Source organism: Somniosus microcephalus, chromosome 3 (genome assembly GCF_052327205.1).
Source record: "Somniosus microcephalus isolate GS21.2 chromosome 3, FLI_Smic_1.0, whole genome shotgun sequence".
NCBI classification, from domain to species: Eukaryota; Metazoa; Chordata; class Chondrichthyes; order Squaliformes; family Somniosidae; genus Somniosus; species Somniosus microcephalus.
The window spans coordinates 157,557,801-157,575,304 of NC_140989.1; the positions used below are offsets into that span (position 1 = coordinate 157,557,801).

Consider the following 17,504-nt stretch of genomic DNA (forward strand, 5'->3'; position numbering starts at 1 on the left):
CACTCACTGGCTGTGGTGAAACCAGTAATGATCAGGGTTAGGGAAGAGATAACGGGCCAGGGATTATTAAGAGGAGTGGGCAGGTTACACAGCAAGCTGGGCCAGCAGGGGCCGGGCCGGCGGGCGGGGCTCGGCAGGGGCGGTGGGCAAGGGGTGAGGCTGGGGCCGACTGAGGCCGGCAGAGGGCGGGGCTGGGGCGGTGGGCGTGGCTGGGGGCCGACAGGGGGCGTGGCTGGGCCGGCAGGGGGCGTGGCTGGGGCTGCAGCGGTGGGCGTGGCTGGGGCTGGCAGGGGGCGTGACTGGGGCCAGCCGGCGGCATGGCTGGGGCGGTGGGCGGGGCTGGGGGGGCCAGCAGGGGGCGTGGCTTGGCTGGCAGAGGGCATGGCTGGGGCTGTGGGCGTGGCTGGGGCTGGCAGGGGGCGTGGCTGGGGCTGGCAGGGGGCGTGGCTGGGGCTGGCATGGGGCATGGCCGGGGCTGGCAGGGGGCACGGCTGGGGCGGTGGGCGTGGCTGGGGGCTGGCCGGGGGCGTGGCTAGGGCTGGCAGGGGGCTGGCAGGGGGTGTGGCTGGGGCTGGCAGGGGGCGTGGTTGGGGGGGCTGACAGGGGGCGTGGCTGGGGGGGGGTGCCGACAGGGGGCGTGGCTAGGGGAGCTGACAGGGGGCGTGGCTGGGGGGGCCGACAGGGAGGCGTGGCTGGGGGGGGGCCGACAGGGAGGCGTGGCTGGGGGGGGGCCGACAGAGGGGCGTGGCTGGGGGGGGGGCGACAGAGGGGCGTGGCTGGGGGGGGGGGGGCGACAGGGGGCGTGGCTGGGGGGGGGCGACAGGGGGCGTGACAGGGGGCGTGGCTGGGGGGGCCGACAGGGGGCGTGGCTGGGGGGGGCCGACAGGGGGCGGGGACTCGCTTTAAACCAGCGCCGCGTGCAGACGTCAGTTCCGCTGGTTTCCTCAGCAAAGGTGAAAGGTTCACTTCCGGTGGAACGCGCGCTTTAAAAATGACGACGTTACGTGCGTTCTGTTGTGATGATCTTTTTCGCTTCAATAACATGTGAGTGAAATACAGAGCGGGCGACATCCAGGGACAGAGGGACATCTAGGGCGGGAGAGGGGGACATCCAGGGAGAGAGGGGCATCCAGGGAGAGAGGGGCATCCAGGGCGAGAGGAAGAGCGATACAGAGGGCGAGTTCGAGAGTGGCATACGGGGCGAGAGCAATATACACAGTAATAGTGTTCAGGTTGTGAGTAATAGCATAGTAATAACTGTGATAGTAATAGAAACATAGAATGATACAGCACAGAAGGAGGGCATTCAGCCTATCATGTCTGTGCCGGCTCTTTGGTAGAGCTATCCGACTAGTCCCACTCCCCTGCACTTTCCCCATTTCCCTGTAATATTTTCCCCTCGAGTATTTATCCAATTCCATTTTGAAAGTTACTATTGAATCTGCTTCCACCACCCTTACAGGCAGTGCATTCCAGATCACAACTGACTGCGTAAAATGCTTTTCCTCATGTCGCCTCTGGTTCTTTTGCCAGTCACCTTAAATCTGTGTACTCTGGTTACCCATAAGATTTTATTCTTATGGGTGTTAATACACAGCATAATAGTAACATACTGGGCACTTGTAACATAGGGTGAAAGTAACATACATAGTAAAAGTAGATGAAGGAAGGTCAGCAAAGAGAATTGGAATAATCAATGTGAGAAATACATAGATAAAGGTTCGCGGCAGAGGTTGGTGAGGTAGGAGTGAAGGCTGGCAATGTTGCAGAGATGTAAATAAGCAGTCTTGGTAACTGAGAGGATGTGGGGGTTGAAATTCAGATCAGGATTGAACAGAACATCAAGGTTGCACACAGTCTTGTTCATCCTGAGCGAGAGACCAGAGAGGAGAATGGAATCATGGCAAGGGAGCAGAGTTTGTGAAGGGTGTTGAGACCACTGACTTTGATCTTCATGAAGTTCAGTTGAGGGAAGTTGTGGTTCATCCAAGACTTCATGTCACAGAGGCAGTCTAAAACATGGAGGTGGTCTTGGGATTTAGAACGATTGAGAGGTAGAGCTGGGTATGATCAGCCTACATATGGAAGCTGACCCCATGCATGTGGATGATGTCACCAAGGGACAACATGAGGAAATTAATGGGGCCAAGGACGGATTGTTGGGGGACGCTGAGCTGACATTGTTGGCAGGGGACGAGAAGCTATTGCTGGAGACATGCTGATTGCACCCAGAAGGGTAGGAATTGGACCACACAAGGGCAGTCCCACAGAGCTGGACAATGGAGCAGGACAGCATGATAAGCCGTGTCAGATGCTGTGGAAAGATCAAACGGGACAAGTGGGGATAGCACGCTAGTCACAGAGGATGTCATTGAGACTTTGGCCAGTGCAGTCTCAGTGTTCTGACTTGAGTAGTTGCTGAATTGGAGGCATTCAAACAGGGAGTTTCTGGAGAGATAGATTTAGAGTATACAGTAATGTGTACAACAGCCTGCTGAGACTAATCAAGAGATTCAACAACACACAAGTTTATATTTAAGTGATATACAGAAACGTAGACAAATTTATAAACCAAAAATGAGTGATTCTGTCTTGGTGAGTGACTTGGGAGATCTGCACCCCTTGTGTTGGAGACTCCTATTTGTCAGTAAAATGAATCTGCTCCTGTGCTGCAGAAGTTACATGTTTAACTGCAGTGTCCTTAACCGATTTGTGTACACAAGTTAATACATGATAACCAGGAGTAAGAAGATTTCATGGCAGATATTCTTTTCATTGCAATAGATGCTGACTTCTAGAATACGCTACTGTGGCTGTACAGAGAGCCAGGCAACTTAATTAGTTGCACACTGCTGACATAGCTTCCCATTAGCATCTAATTCCACAAATACACCCTTTGTGCTATTGTTCAAAAACCATGTTACAGCATACGATTGAACTTTGTTTCAGACCTTTGCATTTGGTTTTCTAGGAAGGTGAAACCACCAAAAGTGGTCAGAAGTATCCATGAAAGAAGTTAGCAGAGATATTAGTTTCCACGAAACAGTGAACACTTTCCCTTGGGGTGGGTAATGTGTGTAGAATGTAATACCAAGTGCATGTTTTGATTTGGAAAGGCCTAATGTGCATTGACAGCAGCGTTCACATGCACACAGTCGGCAGTGCTGGCTTCTCGTGCTGCTTCCTCAAACTCGTTGCTAGTTGAAGGAAACAAAACCATTTGAACTTGATACTGTAATCCCAGGTGAAAGCCGCTTGTAAAGCCCGTCCAATGCCTGACCACGGTACAACTGACTCTTCTTACTGAACGCATTCCACTGGTATGACATTTGGGTCGTTTATCTTATTAAGGGGAATTGTCTTGAAGAGTTTGTTGACGAGAAGGTTTTGCAAAGTTTGTGCCGTGATGTAAATCATTTCAAAATGCATTGCTTGGCCCTGATGCCAATATGGTGAAAGCGATGCATGGCTTTTCTTGGAGGTTTTTCAAAAATAAACCTAGTTTCGTGAGGCTAATGTCCCGTTAATATTTAAAACAGTCGACTGTGAAGCTCTTGTAATTTGTTTCTAATAGGAACATCTTTTCTCTTTTTGCTACAGAAATTTGGATCCACTTACAGAAACTGTATCCTTGTAACCGTCCCTTATCTCATTGGTTTCTTCTGGGGAAACTCTGGTTAATATAACATTCAGTGATGTTCACCAAGTTATGCTGGCCCTTTTTAATAAATCATGATTCAGATTGGGAATGTGTATGAACAAAACTATGCTATAAGTTTATATTTAGTTCATTTCTGGCTGCTTGGTGCAAACAACATGCTTGGTGAATAGAATTGGTGCACTCAGTATAGTTTAGTCCTTTTTATTAATTCTATTTGTTAACTGATCTTTAGTTGGTGTTTAAAATCTTCAAAAGTAGTGTTATTTGGAAAATAGCATCCTGCTGTTCTATTAGATAGTGCTCTCACTATTGGGTTTACCCTGGCGTATTCTGAGATGGAGATGCCCACCTTCTTATTGGGCTGCTAATTTCCCTTTCAAATTGAACTACAAAAGCATGTTTTAATTCATTTAGCCTTGTTGTCCATTCGCATGATTGCTAGAATAGCCATACAAATTTCTAGCTTGCAACAGCATTTCAATCAAACCCTAACTGTCAAGTTATATTACTTGTATAGACTTCTTTGCTCGGTGCAGAGTTGGTTCCTTGTAGTCCAGCTACTTAGAGGCTAAGGCTGGTAGATTTCTTGAGGTCAGGAGTTCTGGGTTAGGACTGAGCTTACACAAAATTCAGCATTGATTATTACTAGCAGGTCATTTGAAGTGGCATGAATTAGTTTAGGTTGCAAGCCCTCAAAGGCCCAAACACCAATCGACATTGCTGTTTATAATCTTTTTAAAAACTGTAAATTCAGAGGCAGGTTGAGAGGCAGCTGGGAAATGTGTTGAACCAAGGTAGGAGAAAATAGGAGCCTGGGCTAGGTTAGAAATCAGAAATAATAGAGAATAGTTTGGACAGAAAGCTTGCATTTCATTTGCCTTCATATCACGCCTCAAGAACTAAGCAACTAAAAATAAAGCTGCTGTAATGTTTGTTTTATTTTGGTTGATTTATTGTAAACTTTATAGACTACTGTATTCTGACTGTTTCGGTTTATCTTTTTGTTATTTTCCTTAAGTAATTCATAGTATGGGATCCCCTTCTATCTCCAATATCTAGCTCATTGGCCGGAGTATTTTATTGTTGCTGAGGCACCTGGAGGAGAGTTAATGGGATACAGTAAGAATCCGGTGTCATGATCACTAATGCGTTCTACAGATGTCTGACAAAAAAAGTTGTTTTTATGACTGTCAAATGTACAGTTTGATTGTTTAACCATGTAAACTAAACATATTATGCTTACTGTAACTGGATTCAAAAATCTAAATCCCCACAACATTCTATTTGAACATTATTAATGTGCTGGAATGAAGTTTTGTATTGGCATATATTATGTTCTTACATTTTGTTCTCCACCGTTGACTCATTTTGTATTTTTTAGAAATGTCTAATCTATTTTATTATAAAAATTATACATCTAGCACTCATTTCATCTCCATTACACTTCTCTGGCATACTTCAAAAAATGTATAAAGAAACAAGGAGCTCTCCAAGAACACAAAATACTGGAGTGAGAATGCCTGCTGTCTCTTAAGAGATATCTCTGTGAATTTGCCCTGTGTTTACTTAACAGCAGTCAGACTTTGTAGCCTTAACTGGACAGATGCCTACACTTTATCTGTCAGGCGAGATTTACTTAGTGATATAAAATGATACATTATCTATCCGTTACACGTCACCAGCACACATTAAGGATCACATTCAAATTTCTGTGTTCGATTTCAGAGAAAAGTATAAACAAACAAAGGTAGTCATTTGCAGTGTCCGAAAAGTACCCCAGTAATACAGGAGTGGGAATGTACGGAGCTTCTTAATTTACCGGAGCACTCCACTTCTCGAAAGACAAACGCAGCCCGGATGTGACCTGCACTCTGAACAGTAATTAAACACTTGATTTCATCCAGAGATTATTTAACAGCAATTAGACTTTATGGCCTTAAAGGCACACATCTTCATCTTTAAAAGCCAAATAATAAAGCCTGCATTACATGGTATAATCCCCATGACCTAAAACAGCACATTGTCTGATTTAATTGTGAGCATCTGGTAACATATAAAAGCCTTGAATTTAGCATAGGCCTGTTTTGCTACACTTTTTTCTTATAGATGCAGAATTTTTTTTAAAAGGGAAAGCAAGTATTTCCCATAGCCATGTTCCCATGAGCAGTGCCACGTGAGATTCGGTGTAATTTTAAAAAAAATCTCCTTGATCTGATCAACTTCTGCTTGATGCAAAGCATTCCTCAACTATCTAATTCTGAGAACTACTTAATTTTTGTCACTTCATCAATACTGGAAATGCCAGTTTCAAAATGGATGCTTATCACTTTGTTCCCATATGATATCCATATTATTTTATATTCTGATGGCTTAAGTATGTTGGGAAATATATTAAATTACAATTTTGGGTTGCATTTCATAAGACATCTTTTAACTGATGATTAAATGGAAGCATTGTTCAGTGTGCAGTGCTATCTGGAGATCTTCACTATCTCCTTTTGAGCCACTAACACATTGAAAGATGCTTCCATTTATCCCCAATTCTGACCTCTTGCGCATTCCCAACTTTAATCGCTCCACCATTGGCCGTGATTTCAGCTGCCTTGGCCCTAAGCTCTGGAATTCCCTCCCTAAACCTCTCTCTACCTCTCTCTCCTCCTTTAAGATGCTCCTTAAAACCTACCTCTTTGACTAAACTCATCTCTCCTATCTCCTTCTGTAGCTTGGTGTCAGAAATATTTTTATTGACACCGCTCTTGTTACGTGCCTTGGGACGTTTTGCTACGTTAAACACGCTCTATAAATGTAAGTAGCAGTTGTATTTTAACCAACTGAAAGCAATGTAACATCACAACCTGGTGTCAAAGGCAGGTTACTTCATCACTTCAGCCAGTAGATGACTCACTATTTTAATTTATAAATTGATTCAAAGTGAGTGAATTGGTACCTAGGTGTTGCCAATGTATTAAAAGTTGTTGTCTGGAGCATAGTGTTTCTCTTTAAATATTTGTAATGCTAGTGTATTTGTACCAACCTATGGTTGTTGGTCAGTTTTCAACATGGATCATGAGTCCAGGACTACCAGTGAAATATTCAAAATGTATTAATGTGCCCAAAAAGAATTGGAAACTGACTTAAATAAAGCCTGTTGTGCGGCAGCGCAGAAGTCGAAAACCTTGAAGTCTTTGATAACCTAACAAACTACAGTAATAATGACAAGTTGCACTGTATAAGATATTGCTGCAGTGATGCATACATTGTACCATCCCCAAACATGCTTATTTCCTACAAAATTGGCAGCTGGATGTCACTAGAGAATCCACCTAGCACCACAAGTGGCGCATATTGGCAGCGTTGATTCAACTTTTTACTTTTTAAACTTTGTGTTTTAAGTTTAATAAAAACAAAATGCTGAAAATACTTCGCAGATCAGGCAGCATCTGTGGAGAAACAGAGTTAATGTTTCAGGTTGATGACCTTTCGTCCGAACCTGAAACATTAACTCTGTTTCTCTCTCCACAGATACTACCGGACCACCTGAGTATTTCCAACATTTTCTGTTTTTATTTCAGATTTCCAGCATCTACAGTATTTTGTTTTTGTATCCAGTTTAAAAAGTACTCTGGCTGCTAGCTATACTGCCTTTAGAAAGAGCTAGCTACCTCATTTATTTTTAATTTTACAAATTTCTCTAGCTGTGCGCAGGCATTTAAGGTTTTTCTTTTGAAATTCTGCTTTCCCTAGTTTGAGAGCAATGCAGGTGGATAGCATAGCCATAGTCTGTTTAGACCCCTCTTTAAAATGCTTGATATTGCACCATTTTCAGAGTAAGGAAAGAAAAACTTGCTATTTATATAACTTATCGCATCTCTCAAAGAGCTTTACGCACACTTTGAAGTGCAGTGACTATTATTAGGTAAACAGCTGTTTGGCATACAGCAGGATCCTACCGCCACTACAGATACACTAGACTATTGGAACTTTAGTTGGGTTTGCAAAATAGAGAAGTTGGATAAATAAAACTCAGTACGTCTGATCAGAGGTTGCACACCCTTTGTAAAGTACAGTGAGATGTTTGGTTGGGCCTGAAACAAGCGTGAATTGCAGTAGTAATGTTTGATGAGTGTAAAGTGCTACATGATTGTTTCTTCTTTTTAAGTTATGGGGAAAGCTGAAGGATCAGTGGCAAGAGAGGAATGGCATGGGCATGTAACAGCATTATCTGTAGCTCCAGAATTTAGACGCTTGGGACTAGCAGCTAAACTAATGGAACTGCTGGAGGAAATATCTGAAAGGTTGGTGTATATATTTTCACAATTAGTATGCATATTAAAATTGACAGGAATGGATGAATATTGTCTTTTTTTTATAGAAAGGGTGGATTCTTTGTGGATCTATTTGTACGAGTATCCAATCAAGTGGCAGTGAACATGTACAAACGGCTCGGCTACAGTGTCTATAGGACTGTGATAGAGTACTACTCGGCTAGCAATGGAGAGCCTGATGAAGACGCTTATGGTATGATTGTAAATTTCTGTGGAATAGATTTAAAATAAAACACCAGTAATGGAGTTGTAACTTTGGTACAGATTATACAAGTGGGATTGTGTTGATTACTTTGAGAACCTATGCTATACCTGTATTAGTTTAGTATGGGATATGAAAAATCAGACTTTTATCAGATAGTTCATCTATGAGGCTTTTCATTTTAGTGGAGTTTCCATTTTATTTTAATAGTAGATGCTTATCTCGCTGACTGAGTTACAAATATGAAGAGCACGTGAGTGTTGGAGATACCAGTGATGATGCCCCCTTCAAGTGACAACCACTGGTGGAACTTTTAAGTGCATTATTTCGTAGAGGTGCTGCTGTAAAACAGCAATTTGCAAATGAAAACATTTTTATGACTTGCATTTTTAATGAACAACTTTTCCACAGTCCCATTTCCTTTTGTGAGCACACTCCTTTCTAATTATGTTTTTCTTTTCTATAACAGACATGAGAAAAGCCTTATCAAGAGATGCAGAGAAGAAATCGATAATACCCCTTCCCCACCCAGTTAGGCCTGAAGATATTGAATAACTTTAAGCTGTGGCTCTTGGGCAATGTATAAACCAAAAAACTGTTATACTTTTACTTTTTTGATGCGAGAATGGTGAGAAACATAGAAGATAGGAGCAGGAGTAGGCCATTCGGCCCCTCGAGCCTGCTCCGCCATTCAATGCGATCATGGCTGATCATCCAAATTCAGTACCCTGTCCCTGCTTTCTCCCCATACCCCTTGATCCCTTTAGCCTTGAGAAATATATCCAACTCCTTCTTGAATATATTTAATGAATTGGCCTCTACTGCCTTCTGTGGTAGAGAATTCCACAGGTTCACCACTCTCTGGGTGAAGAAATTCCTCCTCATTTCTGTCCTAAATGGCCTACCCCTTATCCTTAGACTGTGACCCCTGGTTCTGGACTCCCCGACCATCGGGAACATTCTTCCTGTGTCTAGTCCTGTCAATTTTATACGTTTCAATGAGATCCCCTCTCATTCTTCTAAACTCCAGCGAGTACAAGCCCAATCAACCCAATCTCTCCTCGTACGTCATTCCTGCCATCCCAGGTATCAGCCTGGTGAATCTTCGCTGAACTCCTTCCATGGCAAGAACATCCTCAGATAAGGCGACCAAAACTGCACACAATACTCAAGATGTGGTCTCACCAAGGCCCTGTACAACTGCAGCAAAACACCCTTTTTCCTGTACTCAAACCCTCTCGCTACGAAGGCCAACATACCATTTGCCTTCTTAACCGCCTGCTGCACCTGCATGCTTACCTTCAGCGACTGGTGCACAAGGACACCCAGGTCTCGTTGCACTTCCCCTTCTCCCAATCTATTGCCATTCAGATAATTGCCTTCCTGTTTTTGACACCAAAGTGGATAACCTCGCATTTATCCACGTTATATTGCATCTGCCATGCTTCTGCCCAATCACCCAACCTGTCCAAATCATCCTGGAGTTTCTCGGCACCCTCCTCACAGCACACACACCCACCCAGCTTTGTGTCGTCTGCAAATTTGGAGATATTCCATCTAGTTCCCTCGTCTAGATCATTAATATATATTGTGAATAACTGGGTTCCTAGCACCGATCCCTGCGGTACCCCACTAGTCACTGCCTGCCACTCGGAAAAAGAAGAATTGCAAGGTAATTTTGAATATTTTATTAAAGGTCAGAGCATTTGCTGTTAGGTTCTAAGTGATGCCTCAGTGTTTCAGCACTTGTGCATAACCATTCAAATATATTTTAAAGAGAAATTTAAGGCCCAGAATGCTACATTCAGCTTATAATCCCAAGAACCACAGCTTTATCAGGAAATGTTTGTGTTTATCATAGTTTTTTTCCCCAGTAGGTAATAGCCGTTGAAATACATACAATATGTATGTATGCACAGAGATCTTATAGATACTTCATAAAGATTTGTGTAGGCTTTAAATTGTCACTTTTTTGATATACAGAATATATTTGGTATCTGAAGGTATAACAAAATCCATTGGTAACACTGTTGGCAGCTCCTCTTCAAGTGTTGGAATGTTTCTGTTCCATTGAACAGTTGCAGGAAGAAGTGTCTCTGCTGCCAGTTGAGGAGGACCAATGATGTTTTGGCAAAGCTGAGAGTGGAGTTTAATTTGTTACACTCACGTTGCATGCAAGCGCCGTGAATAAAGTCATTATGTTGTGTGTTTATAAATGGGAAACGTGCTATCTAATGATAATGTTGGCACTTTACTTTACTTTAAACTCTCAAGGTCTCTTGTACCTTTTTTGGAGTTTTTTTCCCGCTCTTAACTAGATGGAGCAGCGGACAGTGACACATTCAATCTATATAATAAAAAGCAACAAGCTTTTTTTTCTGTATTTAGCTCAGCTACCAGCCGATTCACCTGGGGTGTTGGGGGAAGAGAGGAAAGGGGAGGGAAGATAGAAAAACCTGAAGTCTTGACAGTCCCAGCCTTCTGATGGGGCACAGTAAGGAAGGGTTGGGGTGGGGGGATCTCTCTTGTATTGATCCAAATCAGTATTTCTTTAAACATTTCATATTTATTCAGTTTTATCATATTATCGAGGTGCTGTAATAAACTGTCAAGATCAGTTTCAAATGATCCTATTGACAAGTGTACAGAATTTGCAGTGGTTCAATGTCAATAGGTTACAATTTGCCCTGGAATAATTCCAGTTTTATGATGAAATAATTCTGAATTACTGTATCGTACAAGGTTCTTCATTGTGAACTGACTGGAAATAGTTATGGCCCCAACTTAAATTTTATTTTTTGCTTTTTAAAAAAAAAACCTGTACTGTTTAAACTTGTGCAAACTGGAAAAAGAGTTATGAACATTTGCTATCCTTGTGACTCTAAATAACATGGACAATTTGGTCCAGTAGAAATTTGATTGATGCTGCTTCAAACCTTGGACAACAAAAATCATTATTTTTCCTCCTTTATCAATCTGGATAAGATTTAAATCAGTTTGCGGAGAAAAAATGACTACACCGACTCATTGCACCATCTGTCTTTTTTTTGTAGCCACCTGGGTATCAGTATGGAAATATTGAGGTAGCAGTTGTAGTCTATTACTATTTGGGCACACTCCTGATAATTATCACTTGTGCTCCTTGTAATAGTCATCTTCCTTGGCAAGTGCTCACTTCCTATGGGCAAAAATTAATTTATGCATACAGGCAGGGAGTGCCCCTGACAATGAGTCTATTCATGGTTAATATGTGCACTGGAAACCATGTGGGTTACCACCCCCACCCCCCCCCCCCCCCAACTCATAACCTATCTGAAATTGTTGGAAAATAACACGCTAACGGACCTTGGAGAAATTCAACCTTGTTTCACCTACTTTTTGGGTAAAAACAAGGGACAAACTTAACAAAATCAGGCCGTGATCACCTGTGCCCGATCTGCACCAGAAGGTTAGTGGTCGCCATATTGAATCAGGGGACTTTGTTACTCCGGGCGCCCGCCTGAAACAGCGTTGGGCTGATTGTTTACGCAATCATATGACTGCTGGAGGCCAATGGATAGCAGCCCCATAACTTAAAATATCTTTTTTGTGGAATTGGAAGGAGCAGGAGTGCACTTTCTGGCTTCAGAAAAGAACTGTGGGCCTCTACACACCCAGGCTTGCACCCTCTTGGGATCATTTCTCTCCATCCCCGGGACCTTCTTGAGAGCCTCTGCTGGCGTTGCAGTCGGCCCATATTACTACAGATTGAACCCGCAAGCTGCTTCCCAATGCCCAATTGGTGCCCGAGTTTCACTTGTTCAATGGAGACGAGGCCTGGTGCCGAATTTGGAACGGGCCTTGTGTTAGTACACAGTGCATGGGGCAATTGGCTGAGTTGATGACCATTGAAAACTGCTAATTTATTTTTATTCAGAGCAGAAGCAAAATGGATCAATCAGTAGAATGAGTACAGAAATAGAATACGACTTTGACCAAGACTTAAGCCATCCCTCCAAATGTCTTCTCTTTCTGGCTTACCATCCGATTTCCTTGTGCCTATTTGTGAAGTAATCTGGGATGTTACTTCTGTTCAAGGCACTATATAAATGCAAGTAGTTCTACTTGATTACATAGCGTCCTCTGCCTCTGAATCATAAAACAGTAGAACAAGAAGGGAAATGGCAAGTAGTGACTCTAGTCCAAGTTATATATGTCTCTCTTTCCGCACCCCACCCCCTTTGAAGCAGATGTGGGTAAAAGGAAGATTTTAAATAAGCGCATTCACAATCAAAGCTGTAAATTAAAATAGTTCAAAATAAAGACGACTTGACAGGTTTGTCGATTCAATTTTCATACCTTGAGAACGAGGCACCAGTCATAATGGGTGAGAATCTTACCTGTTAACCCCACCCACCGCCACATTTGAGTGGCCTTTATCTACAGTTTATTGGGCAATGTATGTAACTAGCTCGGATCAAGATGACATATGTGCATCTGATAACTCTTGATCTGTTTTGACAGGGCTGCCTGCAAGTAATTGACATAAATAGGGAGACATCAATTTCCTTTTGGGGCCCTTTCCTATGGACAGAAATACATCCATCCCTTCCAGAAACCAGGGCATTTTAAATTTGTCACAATACTTTGAACCATAGAATGGTTACAGCACAGAAGGAGCCTGTGCCGGCTTTCTGCAAGAGCACTTCACCTAGTCCCACTCCCCCGCCCTTCATATCCCTGCAAATTTTTTCCTTCAGTTACTTATTCAATTCCCTTTTGAAAGCCACGATTGAATCTGCCTCCACCACCCTTTCAGGCAGTGCATTTCTAACCACTCAGTGCGTAAAAACGTTTTTCCTGATGTCGCCTTTGGTTCTTCTGCCAATCACCTTAAATCTGTGTCCTCTGGTCTTTGACCCTTCTGCCATTGGGAACAGTTTCTCTCTACTTTGGAGGAATTTTCCTTTTGCCTTGCACCATCACCCCTTTTGTCTTTTAATCTCCTACCTTCCATCCTATCACAGACCTTCCCTTTGTTCTTTCCTCCCCTCCTCCCTTTTCGTGCCCCACACTTGCTTAAATATCTGTTACTTTTCCAGCTCTGACGAAGGGTCATCGACCTGAAACATTAACTCTCTTTCTCCATGATGCTGCCTGACCTGCTGAGTGTTTCCAGCATTTTCTGTTTCAGATTTTCAGCATCCAGAGTATTTTGCTATTGTATCCCCAGGTCTCTGATCCTGCACCCTCTTTAGAATTGTACTCCTTAGTTTGTATTGCCTCTCCTTGTTCTACTACTGCCTCTCCTACCAAAATGTATCACTTCACACTTTTCTGCGTTAAACTTCATCTGCCACGTGTCCGCCCATTCCACCAACCTGTAAATGTCCTCTATCACTATCCTCCTCACTGTTCACTATACTTCCAAGTTTTGTGTCATCTACAGATTTTTAAATTGTGTCCTGTACACCCAAGTCCAAGTAATAATTAATATATATCAAGCAAAGCAGTGGTCCTGGTACCGACCCTTAGGGAACACCGCTGTATGCCTTCCTCCAGTCTGAAAAACAACCGTTCACCACTATGTTTCCTGTCACTTAGTCAATTTTGTATCCATGCTGCCACTGTCCCTTTTATTCCATGGGCTTCAGCTTTGCTGGCAAGCCTATTATGTGGCACTTTATCAAACGCATTTTGGAAGTCCACGTACACCACATCAACTGCATTGCTCTCATCAACCCTCTCTGTTACCTGATCAGAAAACTTAAATTAGTTAAACACGATTTGCATTTGACAAATCCGTGCTGGCTTTGCTTAATTAATCCACACTAGTCCAAGTGACATAATTTTGTCCCGTCTTATCGTTTCTAAAAACTTCACTACAGAAGTTAAACTGACTGGTCTGTAGTTGCTGGGTTTATCCTTGCACCCTTTTTTGAACAAGGATGCAACATTTGCAATTCTCCACTCCTCTGGCATCGCCCCCATATCCAAGGAGGATTGGAAGGCTATGGCCAGTACCTCCACAATTTCCACCCTTACCTCCCTCAGCATCCTAGGATGCATCCCATCCAGTCTTGGTGATTTATCTACTTTAAGTACAGCCAGCCTTTCTAGTACCTCTATCAATTTTTAACCCATCCAGTATTTCAACTAAAATAACAACAGAAAATGCTGGAAAAACTCAGCAGGCCAGGCAACATCCATGGAGAGAAATTAGAGTCAACGTTTCGGGTCGAAACCCTTTTTCAACTACCTCCTCTTTCACTATGACTTTGGCAGCATCTTCTTCCTTGGTAAAGTCAGATGCAAAGTACCTATAGAAGACTTTTGGATTCCCTTTTATGTTAGCTGCCAATCTATTCTATACTCTTTGCCCCTCTTATTTCATTTTTCACTTCCCCTCTGAATTTTCTATATTCAGCCTAGTTCTCACTTGTATTCTCAACCTGACATCTGTCATACACCCCTTTTTCTGCTTCATCTTACTCTATCTCGTTTGTTATCCAGGGAGCTCTGGCTGTGGTTGCCCTACCTTTACCCCTCGTGGGAATGTACCTTGACAGTACCCGAACTATCTCCTCTTTAAAGGCAGCCCATTGTTTGATTACAGTTTTGTCTGCCAATCTTTGATCACAATTTACCCGGGCCAGATCCGTTCTCAACCCACTGAAATTGGCCCTCCTCCAATTAAGTATTTTTACTCTAGATTGTTCCTTGTCCTTTTCCATAGCTGATCTAAACCTTATGATACTATGATCACTGTTCCCCTACTGACACTTCACTTGACCTACCTCATTCCTCAGAACTAGATACAGCAATGCCTCCTTGTTGGGCCAGAAACGTACTGATCAAGAAAGCTCTCCTGAACACACTTCAGAAAATCTTTCCCCTCTGCCCTTTACACTATTACTATCCCAGTCTATATTAGGATAATTGAAGTCCCCCATTTTCACTACTATAGTTCTTGCACCTCTCTGTAATTTCCCTGCAAATGTTGCTCCTCTATATCCTTCCCACTAGTTGGTGGCCTGTAGAATACCACCTGTTTTCTTACTTGCAAGATACAAATTCCAATAATATGTAGAGATTCTTCTGCTATGAAACAAGTTAGACCTTCCAAACTGAGACATGATCTTTAATATATACACAAAGATGTAGGCTGAGAACCAAGTATTGTATTAAAATAAGTTACATGCAAACAGAATGATGACCTTAGGAAGAATCTATTTCCGGTTTAGCTATGCTGGTAAATGTTTTCAGAACAGCAGGCCTTCTGGTTTGTAGACATCCATCTCTTAATGTTTTGTCTACAAAACGTTACTTCTTGTTACATATGTGTCACATGATGTCAACTTTTTAATGAAAAATTCCTATATCCATACTTACAATTGAAATTGCCTATATAAACTTGTCATACTGTAATTATACCCGCCTGGCAGTATAGCACCTCCATTTTGCATCTTCCAGCTCCCCTTTTCCATGGATGAATTATTCCCTGCTTCACCTGAAGACTACACTTGCATGTGTGATATGGGAGATCGACTTTATTTTGAAAGGTTTGTACATAATGTACATTTCCTGCAAATATATGACATCCTGTCATGATTTTATGTCATGGTTCAATTTTTCCTTTATAATATGACTCAATGCCCCTTGAAAAGCCTCCAAATGAGGTGTTAATGATTACACTTAGCCTGATTTGGCGTCGACCAAACAAAATTCCCAGGAATGTTGTCTATTGGTATTCTCACCCCCTCTGCTGCCACTTGTTGCTGCCATTGCGGAACCACTGCCCCAGTTGTTGCTGCAGGGCTCTCTATCCACAGTAAAAGCATTTAATAGATATTTCATAACACAATTAAACTTATCTGAAACATTGTCTTTTGTGTCTGAGTATGTTCATTAAGGTTTTTAATTTGAAGGCGTTAGACTCACTTGGTAGTTCATATTCTCCCCAGAGTTAACACTATTTTCTGGATGCCCCAGGCTGAACATCTACAGTATTGCTCGGCATGTACAGCACAATTCTTTCAGTGCAACTGCAAGGGTATGTGAACTTGTGTTGTGACAAGATTTCTGAGCTCCCTTGGTTTTCCCAAGTGATTTGAAAACCAGCTGGAGAATGAATTTTAACAGGTTTATGCAGGTACGATTTCACATTTAAACTATGATTAAGGGGCTGAATTTCCACGGGAGTTCTTCCGTATGTCCGCTGTAACTTCAGCAGAAAGAGCGGTGGAAAACCTGGCTGTTTATGCTGTTCCAGGGTTTCTGCAGATCTTCCACCAAAGTAATGGCAGACAAGCAGGAAAACCGCTGCGGAAATTCACTACGCAGGTGTTTAGTTTTTAAATTTCAAAATGAGTCTAGCTGAGACAGAAAAACACATAGATAACTTGAACATGTGTTTTATTTATCCTTAGAATTCAAAACTTAATAATTGTTTACAGAAATGTTATTTTCCCCTGAAAACTGGAATTGTGTATTTGTTCATTGTACAACCGTTTATTTTGCTGAATGATTTGAAAACAAGTGAAGATGAATTTAAGAAGTTTTTTGAGCTAAAGCTTCACATGAAAATGATTATTCTCTACTTCAGAAAGAGAATCTAGCTGCGAGCAAGCGAGAGCAATGAGAGAGATTTGGCCACATCTGTGCTTTTTTGTTTATGTTCAATCCAAAAGATTGTCCACGTAAGATTTACTTAAACAACTACGATGGTTAGGGAAACGCTAATTATTTTCCAAGCGTTTGATTCACTGTTTCCGGACATCGAAATCTTACACTTTAAAAATTATTTCACTGGAAATGTGCACTCCTCCACTGCCATACCTCAACATGGACACAACTTAAAATGTGAAAATTGGAAGGTTTTATTAGATTGTTTATTGCATCAAAAAGAATTATACATACTAGGGGTTGTTTATAGATGCAAGCCATGTGCCTATTTAATAGTCTAGTTCTTTGAAAATAAATTCATGTTTTTAATCGCAAAACATACCAGTGTAGCTGGGAAGATCTTTCCAAATGCCGTTAGATCCACCCCTCTCCATTCTGGTAAACCCCTCCACCGTGCTCCCAAGCTACATGATCATCTTCCCTCCCCCATGGTCAAAATTCCCAACACTCTCGCCACTGTTATGAACCTCAGAACTTGCATGCCAATGCTGAAAAATTATCAAATTCTAGGACCACCTCCACTGTTGCAAAGCTCCAAGACTCATTACAATGCCACCAATCTGAGAAATGTCTTCTGCTCTGCAAACCCCAGGACCACCATAATGTTGGAAAAGCTCAAGAACCCCACTCCAATATTTAACGAGGAAATTGC

General features: G+C 42.4%; 1 protein-coding gene across 1 annotated transcript; it reads left to right on the plus strand.

Moving 5' to 3' along the window:
- Positions 1-941: 941 nt before the first annotated feature.
- naa20 (N-alpha-acetyltransferase 20, NatB catalytic subunit) lies at positions 942-16,052 on the plus strand. Its single transcript, XM_085981773.1, has 6 exons — positions 942-1,044; positions 3,601-3,625; positions 4,690-4,780; positions 7,821-7,956; positions 8,034-8,179; positions 8,658-16,052. The coding sequence occupies exons 1-6, from the start codon at positions 992-994 to the stop codon at positions 8,741-8,743; spliced, it is 537 nt and encodes a 178-aa protein (XP_085837899.1). The 5' UTR covers positions 942-991; the 3' UTR covers positions 8,744-16,052.
- The last annotated feature ends 1,452 nt before the right edge of the window (positions 16,053-17,504 follow it).

Coding starts and splice junctions, on each gene's coding strand:
- naa20 (XM_085981773.1), top strand. CDS start 992: ATGACGACGTTACGTGCGTTCTGTTGTGATGATCTTTTTCGCTTCAAT. Junction 3,626..4,689: donor TGGATCCACTTACAGAAACT/GTATCCTTGTAA, acceptor AGTAATTCATAG/TATGGGATCCCCTTCTATCT. Junction 4,781..7,820: donor AGGAGAGTTAATGGGATACA/GTAAGAATCCGG, acceptor CTTCTTTTTAAG/TTATGGGGAAAGCTGAAGGA.